The sequence below is a fragment of the Nelumbo nucifera genome, chromosome 3, assembly GCF_055504915.1.
Source record: "Nelumbo nucifera cultivar China Antique chromosome 3, China Antique-T2T, whole genome shotgun sequence".
In the NCBI taxonomy this organism is placed as follows: domain Eukaryota; kingdom Viridiplantae; phylum Streptophyta; class Magnoliopsida; order Proteales; family Nelumbonaceae; genus Nelumbo; species Nelumbo nucifera.
In genome coordinates, this window is record NC_142651.1 from 30578246 (window position 1) to 30593080 (window position 14835).

The 14835-nt window shown below is 38.6% G+C and overlaps 1 protein-coding gene across 1 annotated transcript; it reads right to left on the bottom strand.

Moving 5' to 3' along the window:
• Positions 1–11727: 11727 nt before the first annotated feature.
• Positions 11728–13169, bottom strand: LOC104585956 (uncharacterized). The gene is made up of 2 exons (XM_010243050.3): positions 12678–13169; positions 11728–12485 (listed from the first exon to the last, which is right to left on the bottom strand). Exons 1-2 carry the CDS (start codon positions 13048–13050, stop codon positions 11947–11949), a joined length of 912 nt encoding a protein of 303 aa, XP_010241352.1. The 5' UTR covers positions 13051–13169; the 3' UTR covers positions 11728–11946.
• Positions 13170–14835: the final 1666 nt, after the last annotated feature.

Below are 14835 nucleotides of genomic sequence, written 5' to 3' on the forward strand. Positions count from 1 at the left end.
AAAATCTTCTAAGCTTGATAATTTCATTCTGAAATACCAATGAGTCTTTTAGTTCTGTTCCAGCCAGCTCATCACTATTTTGGAATCTCCTTCGACTACCAGCTTTCTCACCCCCCAATTCCATAGCCTTTTGCATTCCAAAAATCACTGCAGCGAGTTCCACTGTTATAGAATCACTCATTCCAATAGGGTCTGAATACAAACCCACAATATCTCCACTTTCATTTCTTAACAACCCTCCAATTCCAAACGGACCTGGATTCCCAAAACTATTTCCATCAAAGTTTAGCTTAATAAAGTCTAACTCAGACCGATCTCAAATCCCTTAAAGATTTCCTTTTAGAGCTGCAATTGCCATATCGGTGGTTTAATGTTACCTTGATGCTCATATCAATGAAAAGGTTAACGGCTTAAACTTCAAGCTTGATTTATGGAGGTAATGGTCTCAGGCCTGCACAGTCAAAAAACCTGGTTGGTTTGCAAATTACATTCGATGATAAAGGAGTAACTGGAAGTTTGGAACAACATCAATATACATTAAGATTGTGTTTGGTTTGAAGGAAAAAATAGGGAAAGGTAGGAAAATCTTTATTAATCTTGTATAGGTTTTCCTACATTTTCTTTATTTTTTCTTTCAAACAAACAGCCTAAAAGGTTAACTATTAGAAAATTCAAGCTCATTTCCAGAGGCAAGTAATCCCACCCCTGCACAATTAAAAAAAAACTAGTCAGTTTGCAAATTACACTGGATGATAAAGTAGCAACTGAGAGTTTTGGAACACCAACAATATGCTACGAGATACGAAGTAACAGAATATATTGGATCACATTAATTGTATGTTGAAAGTAGTAGTAGAAGTGAAATTATTAGCTATTTTTAATTGTAAATTTTCTTTTATTTAATTTATGGGCTTATTATTATTGGATCATGGGTATATTTTAGGGGCCGTTTGGCAAGTCTTTTTTGAAAGATTTTCTAGAAATTATGACAGTCAAAAGACGTCGTGACCTTTTGCATCAAGATCTTGGTAGTTTGAAGACCATTTGGTTAAGTTAAGACATGCCTTTTCACGCGAAGACAAGTTGAAAAAAAAAAGCAAAAAACTCCATTTGGAACTTCCTGAAAAAAAGCCCGAAATGAATTTCCCATGCCTTTTCAGCAGCTAGATCTTTTCCCAACCAAACAGTCTGAATTTCTTTTCACTCTTTTCACTCTTTTCCTTCTTTTGTTTTTCTCTCTTGGTTATTCTCTTGTAATATCATATTTTATTTATTATTTGATTAATCAATGCTGAATTATTCAGCAAGATGGTGTCAAAGCAAGAAGACTACCCTGATGATGATGGTTTTCATAATAATGATTAGATCGATAGTTATTTTTGGTCTGATCCGACCTGAACCCTTCGGTTCCATGTTCATTCTTCCTTTTAATATCGTTCTTGGCCAATTTTCATTTAGTTTTCCTCAAGGTTCAAAGTATTGACACGTATCGGCTGCCAATACGTATCGCTCCAGGACCCCACCATACGCCCCTATAGTGGGTGTATCGGGGTTTGACCGGTTCAGGGGATGGAGGAGACCTAAATCGCCCCCCCGGAACCGGTTTCAGAAAAAAAATAGAAAAAAAAACTAAAAAAAAAATAGTATCAATTCGCCCGGTACGCCCATACCAGCATATCGGGCGTATCGATATTCTTATAACAAAGACAAAAAATACTGGTTCTACCACCATAATTGATTGGTTTATTTAACCAGGAGAATTTTAAATAAACCATAAACTTCTATTAATTGGAACTTAAAAAAAAATAAATTTAGAACCTCGTGACAAAAAAAAAGGATCCAATAAGTCAAATCCAGATCAAATGCAATCCAAATCTAATCTATATAAATGCAACCCAATCTGTTTATATGTATATGAATATTGGACCAATCCAATTTGATGCAAAAAAAAAAAAACAAAATTGATTGAAAATAAAAAAAAAACAAATATTTCTCTAAAAAAGAAGAAATTGATATAATGCTTTTAGTATATAGTATATACACATTTGATTGACTAAAAGTAAATCATTGGTATGATACATGTCATTGGCATCTTCATTTCCAACATATCCACGGTTGAAGGCCTTGCATTTGATTCTTCAGCCTCTTCTTCATAATCAGAAGACATATCACATAACTATCTGTTATCTTCAGGCCTGAGATTAAGAACCAAAATGTAGGCCGTACAAATCTATCCAGATGATGAAATTGACGGTCAGTGCTACCACAATGTGTTGAGAAATGCATCATCCTCTTGATGCCTTTAAGACTTTTGACAGTTTTTTTCTACATCGTCCTGTATGAGCAAGATTTACTAACCAGCAGCAAGTCATCTTGGCAACATGTCATATTCTTAATGACCTTTTGAAATTTTAGACCTTTTGAAAGTATACCTGAAAAACACCATGCATACTCCTATCAAATATAAATGAATTGCCAAAGCATCTTAATAACAGGAGTAATAGAAGTACAACTCTTATTTGTTTTACTAAAAAGTATACCTGAAAACCAGATACTCCATCAAACCCGCACCCAAAGTTTGCAGCTTTCAGCTAGAAATCAGAAAAGTTACTGGTAAGCATCCTGGAGCAGAGGAAGAAAATGGTGAACCAAATAACTTGCACAGACTAGGCAACATAGAAATCTAGCTGCTTACTTAAAAAGTATAGCTAGACAGCTCTCGTTCTATGTATGTAGGTCAGGACAAAATAGAGACTATGGTTGCCTGTCTTGTGTAGCCACTTCCGGTTTCTATAAAATAAATAAATAGAAAAAGGTTGCCTGTTATCATAAATACTGGCAGTTTATTAATTCGGAGTTGCATATTGATTTCAGTTTTCCGTGGCCATCAAAATCACCTGGGATTCATTTTTTTCTGGAGACAAAATACACACCAAAACTAGAAACAACTTGGAGCTCCTTAGAACAACCCCAGAGGAAGACCAATATCTTAAAAATCAGACTGGGGATTGAGCTATCCAAAGAAAAGTCGGTCCAATTCCATATCAGATTTAATCTGGTTCAACCCAAAAGAATATTATCTATCAGCAATATTATTCATTTAAGTTGATGCACCTAAATATCTAATGTAAATTGTATCTCTTCCTATACCTCGCAAACAAGATTTTGTTTTTCCACTTTGATGCCGATGTATAGGTTCATTTCAACAATAGAATCTTTAGTGTAGAGCATTGGAAGAAGGCCCGTTTTTTATACTGCAACTGCAACCACCACAGGAATGTGCTATATGGAGCAAGGTATCAAATGAAGACATTTTTCTTTGCACTGAGAACAACTCCTACTGTTCAGGCCTCAGGGAAGCACATCATCTTTTAGCCTGGGCATGCACTTAGCCAAGGTCTCAATACATCCATCCAGCATTCCAAATTCCATAACCCAATACCAGTCAACAGAGTACTAAGCATCTATATGTACATATATATTGTTCAGGTAATTTCAGAATGCATAGTGCTGCAAATTTTGCCAGCAGAACCCAAAATAAGTTACTAAACAGAATGCAAACTTGCAAAGTGCTGTAAGTTGTATCCTAAATGGAACCTAAAGTTTTTAAATCCGAAATAAAGGGGAGTTTAATCATATAGCTCTTTCCCAAACTCAACCAGTTCTACATTGGAACTAAAACTGAAATTACCAAGAGAGTGAATTATGCTTTCCACACCCAAACCTTAGACCTGAAATTTTAACTTGAGATTGAAAGTATTTATGCAATTACTCTTTGCAATCAAATTTTAGAGCTGAAAATCAGAATTTCAATTCATAGAGGTTTTAAAAACAGAAATATAAAAGGAATAAAGTCTTCACACTTTGAATCAGGTCTGCAAAATCAAAACAGCCAGTTCCATTAACCTGGCATTTTTCTATGAAAAATTCATTGTTGCCATCTTAATGAGAAAGGAACTAGCATGGATAGGTGTGCTTTTAACATAGCAATTTCTGTAGATGCTTAGTAAGTTATTATCTCCAGGATTTTGGCAGCAATGAACTTGATGCTTATCTCACATCTGCATGTATAGAATATAACTTATAACTAGTTTATAGAACAAATAGTATTTCCTTCTCAATGAGCTTTAATTATGATAAGTTGAAGGAAAGAAGGGACGTGATAATCTACACTGGAAATTCAATATGAAACCATGCATACAATCCAATGATTCTATATGGTGTCCCATCCATCTAGTATTTTGAAAGAATTTCAATAGGCATTTATTTTTGGCCGAAGCTTTAGCTGTATAGCAGGTTGTGGGACCAATGATAATGCCCCACACCAGTGATAAAATACATGGGGCCCACACTGAGTGGTTGAATGGTTGTGGGGGCCATTTATTTTATAACTGATGTGGAGTGTTATAATTGGTTTCACAGCCCGCTGAACAGCTATTGCATTCAGCTAATCCTATCTCTTTTTGGCTACCATGGTAGAACAGACTCCGTTCCTACAGCCAGACTCTGGATCTTTGTCAGTTGTTTGTTCTGAGAATGTGTATGATGTATCTATTTATATCATAGTTTCGTCCAAATCCTATGGATGAAAAATTCCCAGCCAGGCTCTACATTCTGCATTGTAGACATGCGGTCAATAATTCATTCCCTCCTACAGGCTTATGAGACCATAATTTAAGTTCAATTTACATGTTATTTAAATTTCCTGAAAGTGGGCAAGAACACCTGTATTTTCTAGCATTACATTAGGGAGGCCAAGACAAGGTAAAAAAAAAAATAAAAATTTTGCTAATACATAGCTCATAAATGAATTGATCAGGCTAGGTAAGTTATATAATGGGGAGAATAAGGGTAAAATTCAATTGTTTTCAAACAAAACAGACGGGAAAGCGGAAAGAAAACAGACAACTATGATATATCAAGCATTAAAACTTAAACTAAAAGCCCTCCACGTTTAGGTGCAGAAGTGATGACATGACAGCTATAAAGACCATAATCCAATCACAGTCCCAGCTACCAGGCGTCTTGGGAGGGGTAGACTGGTTAGAGACCTCTTTATTTTGCAAAAATCTACTCAAATGTCTGTTTACAAACTTGTCAGCCCCAGACTTTACCATTGCATCAAGCAAAATTATCATCTTACTCAAATAAACAAAACCCCAAAAGCTATCATATAAAATTAATATGAGCCAGAAAATTTCTTATGTGTTATCCAAACCAGTAGGCACAACATGAAGTGAAACAATAATCTAGCTAAAACTACAAATATGCACTAATCAAGTAGATGACTCCTCTGAATATGTGATTAGAACTAAAATCTAAAACAGGAAAGTGCAAAAGATAATCTAAACATTTGATAAAAAAAAAAGATAATCTAAACATAATGAGAACATTCACTTCTAGTGAAAAACAATTATATCCTTTAAAGACAAGAAACAGGTAAAAAATAAGATGTATACGAAACACACCTTTTCTCAGGGTTAGAGTCACAACACAATCATTTTCAACCTGTATGAAAAGATGATGAAACCACCAAAATCCATTTAGAGACTTATTACAGTTGCAAGGTCAAACCATTTTTTGCATCCATATTATTTTTTCTTGGTGGGGAGTGGGGAATCTATGGTCTTTAACTCCATTATGCATTAAGGATCTGGAACAACTAATTATTTTACATGGGTACCTTCTAACCTGTCAATGTTTTTGAATCATCCAATACCTCACCAGTTGCCACAAGGATTAAATGGTGATCATTTATAGGCTGATCAATGAGATTTTGCAACTTCTGCTTAATGTCTAATATTGTCTCCATAGGACCACACTGAATAAAGTAGATTGTCTTATTATGCTTAACAGTAAAAGCATATGTACAATTATACATAGCCTACACCAAATATGCAAAATAGCTATTATAAAGAAGAGAGGTACAGATAAAAGTTAGAAGCATTAGCTTTAGTAGTCAAATCACTAGGAAATAGTTCAAACAAAGAAAGGACACAAAAGAAGCACATCTCTCTTAATTATTTACATCTACAAGAAAATGTTAGCATTCTAGAAAATAGAGGCACTTTGAATTGGTATGAACTTCTAAAGTCTTAATATCAATATCTATATAAATATATTAAGCTAAAATGTGTACCTAAGAAGGCATGAGGATGAGAGAAATGGAATCTAACAGTATTTTTTGCCTTTTTCTTCATAGAAATTACAAGAATGACACTCTCTCTCCTACCAATTCTCTCTCTCTCTCTCTTTCTTACAAATTACAAGAATTCCATCTCTCTCTCCTGCCATCTCTCTCTCTCTCTCTTACAAATTACAAGAATGCCATCTCTCTCTCTCTCTCCTTATAAATTACAAGAATGCCACTCTCTCCAACTAAGGGAGACCTCAGCTCGGTATTTCAGCTACTAGGGAACTTGCAATCAAAGGTAGTCGAGTTTGAATCGAGCCAAGTTCAAACTTTTGAGCTCAAGCTCAAGTCTCTAATTCGAATCAAGCTCGAGCTAGACAACACCTCAACCGCTAAGGGAAACCTCGGCTCGCCACCTTGGTCACTGAGGGAGATCTCGGCTCAGCACCTCGATAACTGAGGGAGACCTTCGCTCGGCACCTTGTCAACTAAGGGAGACCTTAGCTTGACACCTTGCCTGCTAGGGAAACCTCAGCTCAACACTTCAGCAGCTGAGGGAGACCTCGATTTGGCACCTCGACAATTGAGGGAGACCTCAGCTCGGCACCTCGGCTACTTGAGAGACTTGCAATAGCCGAGCTTGAGCTCGAGCTCAAGTCTCTAATTCGAATCAAGCTCGAGCCTGATAGTTTATGAGCGAGCCCTACAACGCAAGGTCCCCTTCCCTAGTAAATATATTAAACTGAAATGTGTACGTAAGAAGGCATGAGGATGAGGGAAATGGAATCTAATAGTATTTTTTGCCTTTTTTCATTTAAATTATAAGAATGCCACTCTCTTACCAACTCTCTCTTTTGTTTTTTTTTTCTTTCAAATTACAAGAATGCCACTCTCTCCTATCAACTCTCTCTCTCTCTTGCCTTTTCTCTTTCAAATTACAAGAATGCCACTCTCTCTCTCTCTCTCTCTCTCCTGCCACCTCTCTCTCCAACTGAGGGAGACCTTAGCTCGGCATCTTGGTTGCTAGAGGACCTACAATAAAAGGTAATCGAGTTTGAGTCAAGCCGAGATCGAACTTCTAAGCTCAAGCTCAAGACTCTAATTCGAATCGAGCTCGAGCTAGACGACACCTTGACCACTGAGGGAAACCTCGGCTCGGCACCTCGGTCATTGAGGGAGATCTCGACTCAACACCTCGACAACTGAGGGAGACCTCATCTCGACACATTGTCAACTAAGGGAGACCTTAGCTTGACACCTCGCTTGCTAGGGAAACCTGAGCTCGACACTTTAGCAGCTGAGGGAGACCTCGATTTAGCACCTCGGCAATTGAGGGAGACCTCAGCTACTTAAGAGGCCTGCAATCAAAGGTAGCTGAGCTTGAACTTCCGAACTTTTGACTCGAGTTAAGTTCGAGCTCAAGCTCAGGTCTCTAATTCAAATCGAGCTCGAGCCTGATAGTTTATGAGCAAGCCCCTATAACGCAGGGCTCCTTTCGCTAGACCTGTTCATGGTCCAGGTAACCCGATGGCTCGGCCCGGCCCGGCCCGCACCCCAGTCGGGCTTGGTCATGTAATTAGGCCTGCGGGCCTGACCTCGGGCCTAACATAGTAAGCCCGACTATGTTTTGTGCCGGGCTCGGGATTTGTCTAAAAAGCTTGGCCTGGCCTGACTCAGCATTATATATTTTATAAAATATATAATATGTATTTTATATATTATATAAAATATATAAATAATATAATATTTATTAAAATATATATTTATAATTTAATATATACATTTTTTATTCTTTTCTTTATAATCTCTCTCTCTCTCTCTCTCTCTCTCTCTCTCTCTCTCTCTCTCTCTATTCAGCCGCTCACAATATGGGCTAAATTTCGGGCTCGGGCCCAGGCCCAAGCTTCAGGATTTTTATGAGGGCTGGGCTCGGCCCCGAGTTGTAGGCCCGATGGTCAGGCCGGGCTCGGGCTCGGGCCTTAGAAAATTCTGTTAATACAGAGTGAAAACCCGGCCCGAGCCCGGCCTGGCCCGGCCCATGAACAGGTCTACCTTCCGCTAGTATTATAATTAAACAAAAAGAATTGAGTTGAGTAGTAATGAAAATTTGCTGCAATTAAAAAACAAAGTAGGACATAATTGGCTAGAAAGAAGTAGATAGACAAATCAGGAAATCAGTAAAAAAATATTAGATGGTAATCCTTGGATAAATTAAATTTATTAATTGAAGAAATTCATGATTTTTAATTAATAAGAATGTACACTGAGGGTGGCACAATAGGTGAAGGCTATTGGTTTATTTTCAAAATACACAATGGATGAAATTATTACAAGTTGGTGTGCTAGCAGGATCATCATATAAAAAACTGAAGGTGATAAGAAATTGGTTCCCAACATGGTTCATACTAGGTAAGGTTCATTGGTTCAAACTGAAGGTCATTGTGATTCAGAGAGTATCAAATGTAAGGCAGGGTAATTGGGTACATGTGTTCAAATTCTCAACGTGATTCATACTATAGTTGAAAGCTGTATAGTCACTGTGGTGGACCAAGTCAAAATCCTAAAACCTAGGTAATGCTCATGTGGTGGAAGTCCCAAAAATCACCATATATCCTCTGGAAAGATAAAGTGAATCAGCTACCCCTTTTGGACTGAGTTGCTTAACCTGACAAAGGATTGTATAGGTGGATTAACTTCTGTTTGTACGTAGAACTACAGGTTCTTTTTTATCACTATGAATCTCATGCAGATATTTATTATAGGTAATTTTTCATAGATTTGAAACACTTAAATCTAGATACAGAAAGAGTGCAAGTAACTTCAACTTGGTTGCCAACTTGGGCTTATAGAAACTTCTAAAATTCTTTGGCATGGATCTTGACAATGTTTTAAGGGTGTTCTCCAGAACTAAAATGCTGACACTAGGGATTGTGGATCTATGTAGCAGGAAATGAACTTGACAGTGTTTAAGAAGATGTGACCCTAAATAAATGGGATGACCAAACAGGATTGATTAAACCATCCCAAAGTGTAGGGATAAAATTCCACTGAAGGCACACATTTATGAAACAAACATGTATTGTGTCAAGCTGTATATTAATGTAAAAACAGTTTATGCAGGGACTTGAAGAACAGTAGTCCCTAATGAGTTCTGTTTATGGCTAATTCTGTTTTTTATTTTGATGTAATACTACCCTGAAGAGGTAACAGCTCGTGCCTCTTTTGAGTTCCCTGTACTGCCTTCTTCTGAATTAATAAATTATATTCATTCATCAAAAAAAAAAAAATGAGGTCATATCCAACTGTATAGACCCATGACTAGCATTTCTAGGCCTACATCAACATTTTTTTATGATATCGAGGCATATAATAATAAACAGATCAAAGAAAACACCGAATTTGGTAGTGTAGGTGTAAATGGTGCGTAATGAATTCCTGCAGGCCTAGACTGAACTTTTGGTAGTTCAGATTTTGAACCTGACTGCATAATCTTCTAGTATAGTTGCTCAATGGACAATGAAACACTTAAGAAAGTGAAAATTTGACCTTTTTTGGCGGTGTAGCTTTTGCACAACCATTATGTCCAAGAAACATAAAAAACTGTCCCGCAGGAATCTAAAGTAGTTCTTCAGAAACCAACTTTCTATGTTTCATTCCAACTAAATGACTCGCATTACACCCTTCAATGGTAAATTTCTGTGTTACTAATAAAAAAAAGAACTATTACATATACCTGTACCAAAAAAAGAACCGATACACATACAGAAAGAGTTGAGGAAACAGATCTGCACCATTAACAACAACTCTTAACTCTACAAAACAAAAGAACAAAAAAAAAAAATGAAAACCATAAATGTAAAATTTGGTTAACATGCAATACACTGTGAGCGCAGTTGAATTTAGGGGAGGAACATTATATATTGAGGCTCAAACCAGAATAGTGTTTCATCTCAAAACAAAACCTTATTCATCAATAAGAAATACCCAACTTCAAAAGAGATTTAAGGGATGGACATGAACAGGTTGACAGCTTCTCTCTTTCTAATCTAAAGGGTTTCAGCCAATGCACTCATATTATTGCCAAGGAATTCTGAAGCATAGGGCCTTCTCTTTGGTGCAGCCTCCATAATCCAGACTGTTGCCACTGCTACCTCTGTAACCCCCAGCGTCACCATCACTAGCTTCATCCACCACCACTAACCCCATAGCCTCTGCTAACAACACATCCATGGCAACCAACACTAGCTCTATAGCCTGCAGCACAGCCAACTCCATAGCCTCCAAAACTGTCAGCTTTAAAGGGGTAGTCTTCCATATGAGATCTACTACATTGAGGGCAAACGCCTATGATTCTGAGCTAGGGTTGGTATTATTTCATTATAAGAAGAATAGCAGAGAAGCTAGTATGTTCTGCCACCAGAAATTATTAAAGAGAGGAGAGGGACATTATAAAAGAGCGAGAAGGGAGGTACTGAAAGGCTTGTAATACTTCTTAGAAGCAACCGATAGGAAGGGATGACAGGAGGAAACCCTATTTCAGGCACTCCACTTCAAATGAGTTGATGAAAGATCAAAACTTCGTTAGTGGTTAACTAGTCTTTTAAATTACCATGGGTAATTGCATAATTTCATTGGTACTAATTATGAGGAATGATCCATTTTAGTAAACAGTGTAATACCCACATCAAAAATTAAGGTTATTTTGGTACTTTAATTCAAAACAACTCAGATGTGTAAACATTGAGAGGCAATTTTTTTTTTTTTTGATGCATGACAAGAAACTTTTGTTAATTATGAAAAAATGTCATGTACAACTGATGTCCAGCCAGCTACCAGCAGTAACTAGCGCAAAGAAATCCTTTTACATTGCTCCCCAAAATATTTGATCCCTAATTACCCCTTGCCTGGCAAGAGAATCAGCCAAACCATTTGCTGATCCATCAATCCAAGTGTCTCTGGTGAGAGAGCTTCCTATCAGCACTGTGGTGAGTGACCCCCCTGCCCCCCACACACTTTCATCTGCTAATATAGATATAGATAAATAAGGACTTTCTTCTTGAGGGTGCCTGTTTATATGCTGCCGATGCTCTGCAGCTACAGCGGTAAAACACTGCGAACATTGTCTAGATGCAAATAACTCTGCAATATATGATGTGAATCAACTACTTTTTATCATCCTCAACGATTATCCATGTTCGTGACCCACATAGGAAGCTTCACCAGAAAACCCCAGCTTTTCATCAAGGATACCAATTGAAGCACAAGCTGTCAATACTGATATATATCTGGACGCCCTCCATTCATCCAGGCATGTGAATTAGAGCAGAGGGAATCCAATATATCCTGGAGTAGAAGAGATCAAGTGAAAACCAGTTGATTTAGGTCATAGAGATGCACTATCATACCTACAGAGTCATAGGGACTTGCCAACCAGCAGTAAATCATCCTCAAAACTATAACTACGAAGCAAATTGGTATTTAAATTTCATTACTGTATTCCAATCACCATAACTAGAACCCAAAAGCAATCAGTGAAAGTAAACCGGATAAACATCTGAAAAAAAAACAAATTAGTGAATATGCAATCGGCCTGATAATAGAAGATAAAATATTATATTGTTCAGATGCTCGAAATAACAATCTCAATATATTTCTTAAATAGCAACAGAACCTTGACAAAAACTAGCATACGCTTGGAACCATACAGTGTTCAAAACTCAAAAAAAAAAAAAAGAAAAAAGGAAGAAGAAGAAGGGAAAAAAAAGACCCCACAAGGTCTTCACTCTTCAGCAATTAACGCCTGTTCGAGACTCTTAATTTGATCTTGGTGTCGCCCACTCGACTCTAAGGATGAGATTATCATAGCCATAACCATTTAGCTTGTTAATTGCCCTCTCAGCATCTTCCTTGTTTACAAAGTTTACAAAACCAAATCCTCTGCTCACACCAGTCTTCTGATCAACAGCAACATAAACACGGCTTACGGGGCCAAAAGTGCGGAAGAGCTCCAGCAAGTCAGGTTCGCGAGTGTCCTCCGACAGATTGGTGACCCGAACTGAGTTCTCTTCGTTTCTGCGTTTCATGTCCGTACCACTTCTATCCCCACCTCCTCTCAATGTTGGAGGAACATAGGTCGTCGACTTACCAGTGCCGGCAGCAGCTACCGTGGTTTCTGATGCAGAAGGCTTATCAATAAATCCTTCAGGCTGTACTGCAAGATCCTTGTAAGGACACTTTGATGTCCAGTGGTCACCCTTTTTACCGCATGTCCTGCATACCATGAGAACAGCACCTCCCTTTGCAATTGATGCCAAGGGGTCTCCAGCAACTTTTATTTCTTCTGCTTTGCTTCCTGCAAAATCCCTTTGTTTAGAAAATTTGAGCAGGCCGAAATCCAGAAGGATTCAAGACATCAGATAATGGATACTTGCATTAATAAAACATTCAATTTGTAAGCTCCATCTTCAGAATTCTAACACGCAACCAATCGAAACACACGAAATAACAGAGAGAGAGAGAGACGAAAAGCAGAAGGAGAACGAACCAGGAGCCCTTGGTCGCTCGAGGAGAATCTCCTCGGTGGAAACCATGGTGAGCCTGCTACCGACTTCTTCATGAACAGCATCGCCGAACTTGGCCCACGATCGCCTCTCGACAGCACTCTTACTAAGCCTGGCCTTAGCGAGTTTCCTAATCCGAGTGGTGGTGGTTATCTTGACCTTGTTTCCTTTGTCGTTAAACTTGTACTCAATCACCTTCTTGACGCCGTTCTCGTCTGGACCGATTACCATACGGGGCGGCAGTAGGAAGTCCAGATCCTCCCCGTCGTCCTCGTCGAGCTCTCCCCATCGAATCTTGTTCGAATGCGGGGGATTCTGATTCGTCGCTGAAGCTGGTCGATCTAAAGCCATCGCCATGACTAGAGCTTCTCACACCGTCACACGAATGAGAGAGAGAGGTGGAGGAGCATATTAGGGATAAAATTCTGAAACCCTAAAGCGGTCGCACCAACTCAGGCGGTGCTGGCGAATCGTTTAAGGAGTTTTATTGGGTATTTGAATAAGGATGCGTTTGGTTGCGATGCAAATGCAAATATGCAAATATGCACTCTTATAATTATAAATTTCTTGAACTACCCTTAATATTTAGCTAATTGATTAAGTGTACCCTTATTATTTGAAAATTGACTAACATTACCCCTATATCTAACAATTGACTAATACTTTCCTTACCGTTAGCTCCCATAAACAGAAAGATTAAAAAGACTATTTTATCCCTATTGTTACTAAGAACCAACGACTGAACCGTCACACCCTTCATCCTCTTTCTTCTTCAACAATGGAGTGCTTTGTTGAAGAAGTAGAGAACGAGTGAACCGAATAGGGGCAGCGGCGGCAGCAGCGACAACCCCCTCTGAACCCATCTCTCTTTCTCTATCTTCTTCCTCTGGGCGTCAGCGACGGCAGCGGCAACCCCTTGTGAAACCCCTCTCTTTCTCTCTCTTCTTCCTCTAGGCAGTGACACTCCATGTTTAGATTCGCTGTTGCAACTCATTGCAGCGGTGGCGGCGATAACCCTTCTTCGAACGAAAACAAAGGTGAGCTAGCGGCACCCCTCCGCCCATTCTCTCCCATTTCTCTCTCTGTCCATTTCTCTTTTTCTTCTTCTTCTTCAGATCCCAATAAATCATCCGAAAATATCGTCGACCTCTGCTCAAACCAGGAACAACAATGGCAATTTTCTCTCTGATCTCTCTTCTTTTCTCACACTTCCTCTTCTTTTTTTTTTTTCTTCTCATTCTTCTCTCCTTCGCGTCCTCTATCTCATTTTACTGTTGCATCATCACCGTTGTCGCTGCAACTCATATGAACACAAGGAAGCATACGAGAAGAGCTCTGAACACGAGGGAGCATACGAGAAGAGCAATTTTCATTCGAACATTGAGACCAAAGACAGGAGCGGTGATTGGTGGAGCATGCACATGATAATGATAAGAGCGATTTTTAGTTGGACGCTGAGACCAAAGACGGGCGACAACTGTTGAGCAGTTGCAGTACAAATCCGCACTGCTCATCTTTTTAATATGACGAAAATAGGGGTGGCGACTGCAAGTTCTCTCTCTGATCTCTTCTCTCTATTCTCTCTCTTCCTCTCTTTCTCCTGCTCCACTTCTTTTTCTTCTTCTAGAGAAAGAAGGGGAGAGAGAGACTAGAGGCGGAGGGAGAGGTTTGAGAGAGAAGCAGAGGCAGAAGAGGTGGTCTAAGAATGGAGAGAGAGAGAGTGGGGGTTCATGGGACGAGGGTAATATTGGGTTTTGAAAAAATTTTATGTCACATGGGGTTACATGTGCAGAGATCGTAACAGAGCATTAATGGATGTTAATGATAGGGGTATAGTTAGTCAATTGTCAGAAACAGTAAGAGTAGTATTAGTCAAATTTCAAACAATAAGGGTACACTTAGTCAATTAGCTAAACCATAAGGGTAGTTTAAGAAATTTACCCTTACTTTTTTTTTTCGGTTCATCAATGCAAAGTGAGTCAATACAAAAACCTCCCCTCACCTTTCTGACAATCATAAAATCCTCCTCTATAGTTTCACTTTAGCAAAAACCTCCTTGCTATTTTTAAAGAATTTGACAAAAACCTCTCTTCCACCAATGATCATGACGGAGAATGTTATACCGATGATAAAATCTTTCTA

Bases quoted from the DNA above. Each gene is read 5' to 3' on its own strand.
- LOC104585956 (XM_010243050.3), bottom strand. From the start codon at position 13,050: ATGGCGATGGCTTTAGATCGACCAGCTTCAGCGACGAATCAGAATCCC. The intron at 12,486-12,677 runs GTTCGTTCTCCT...GGGATTTTGCAG, and splicing joins CGAGCGACCAAGGGCTCCTG to GAAGCAAAGCAGAAGAAATA.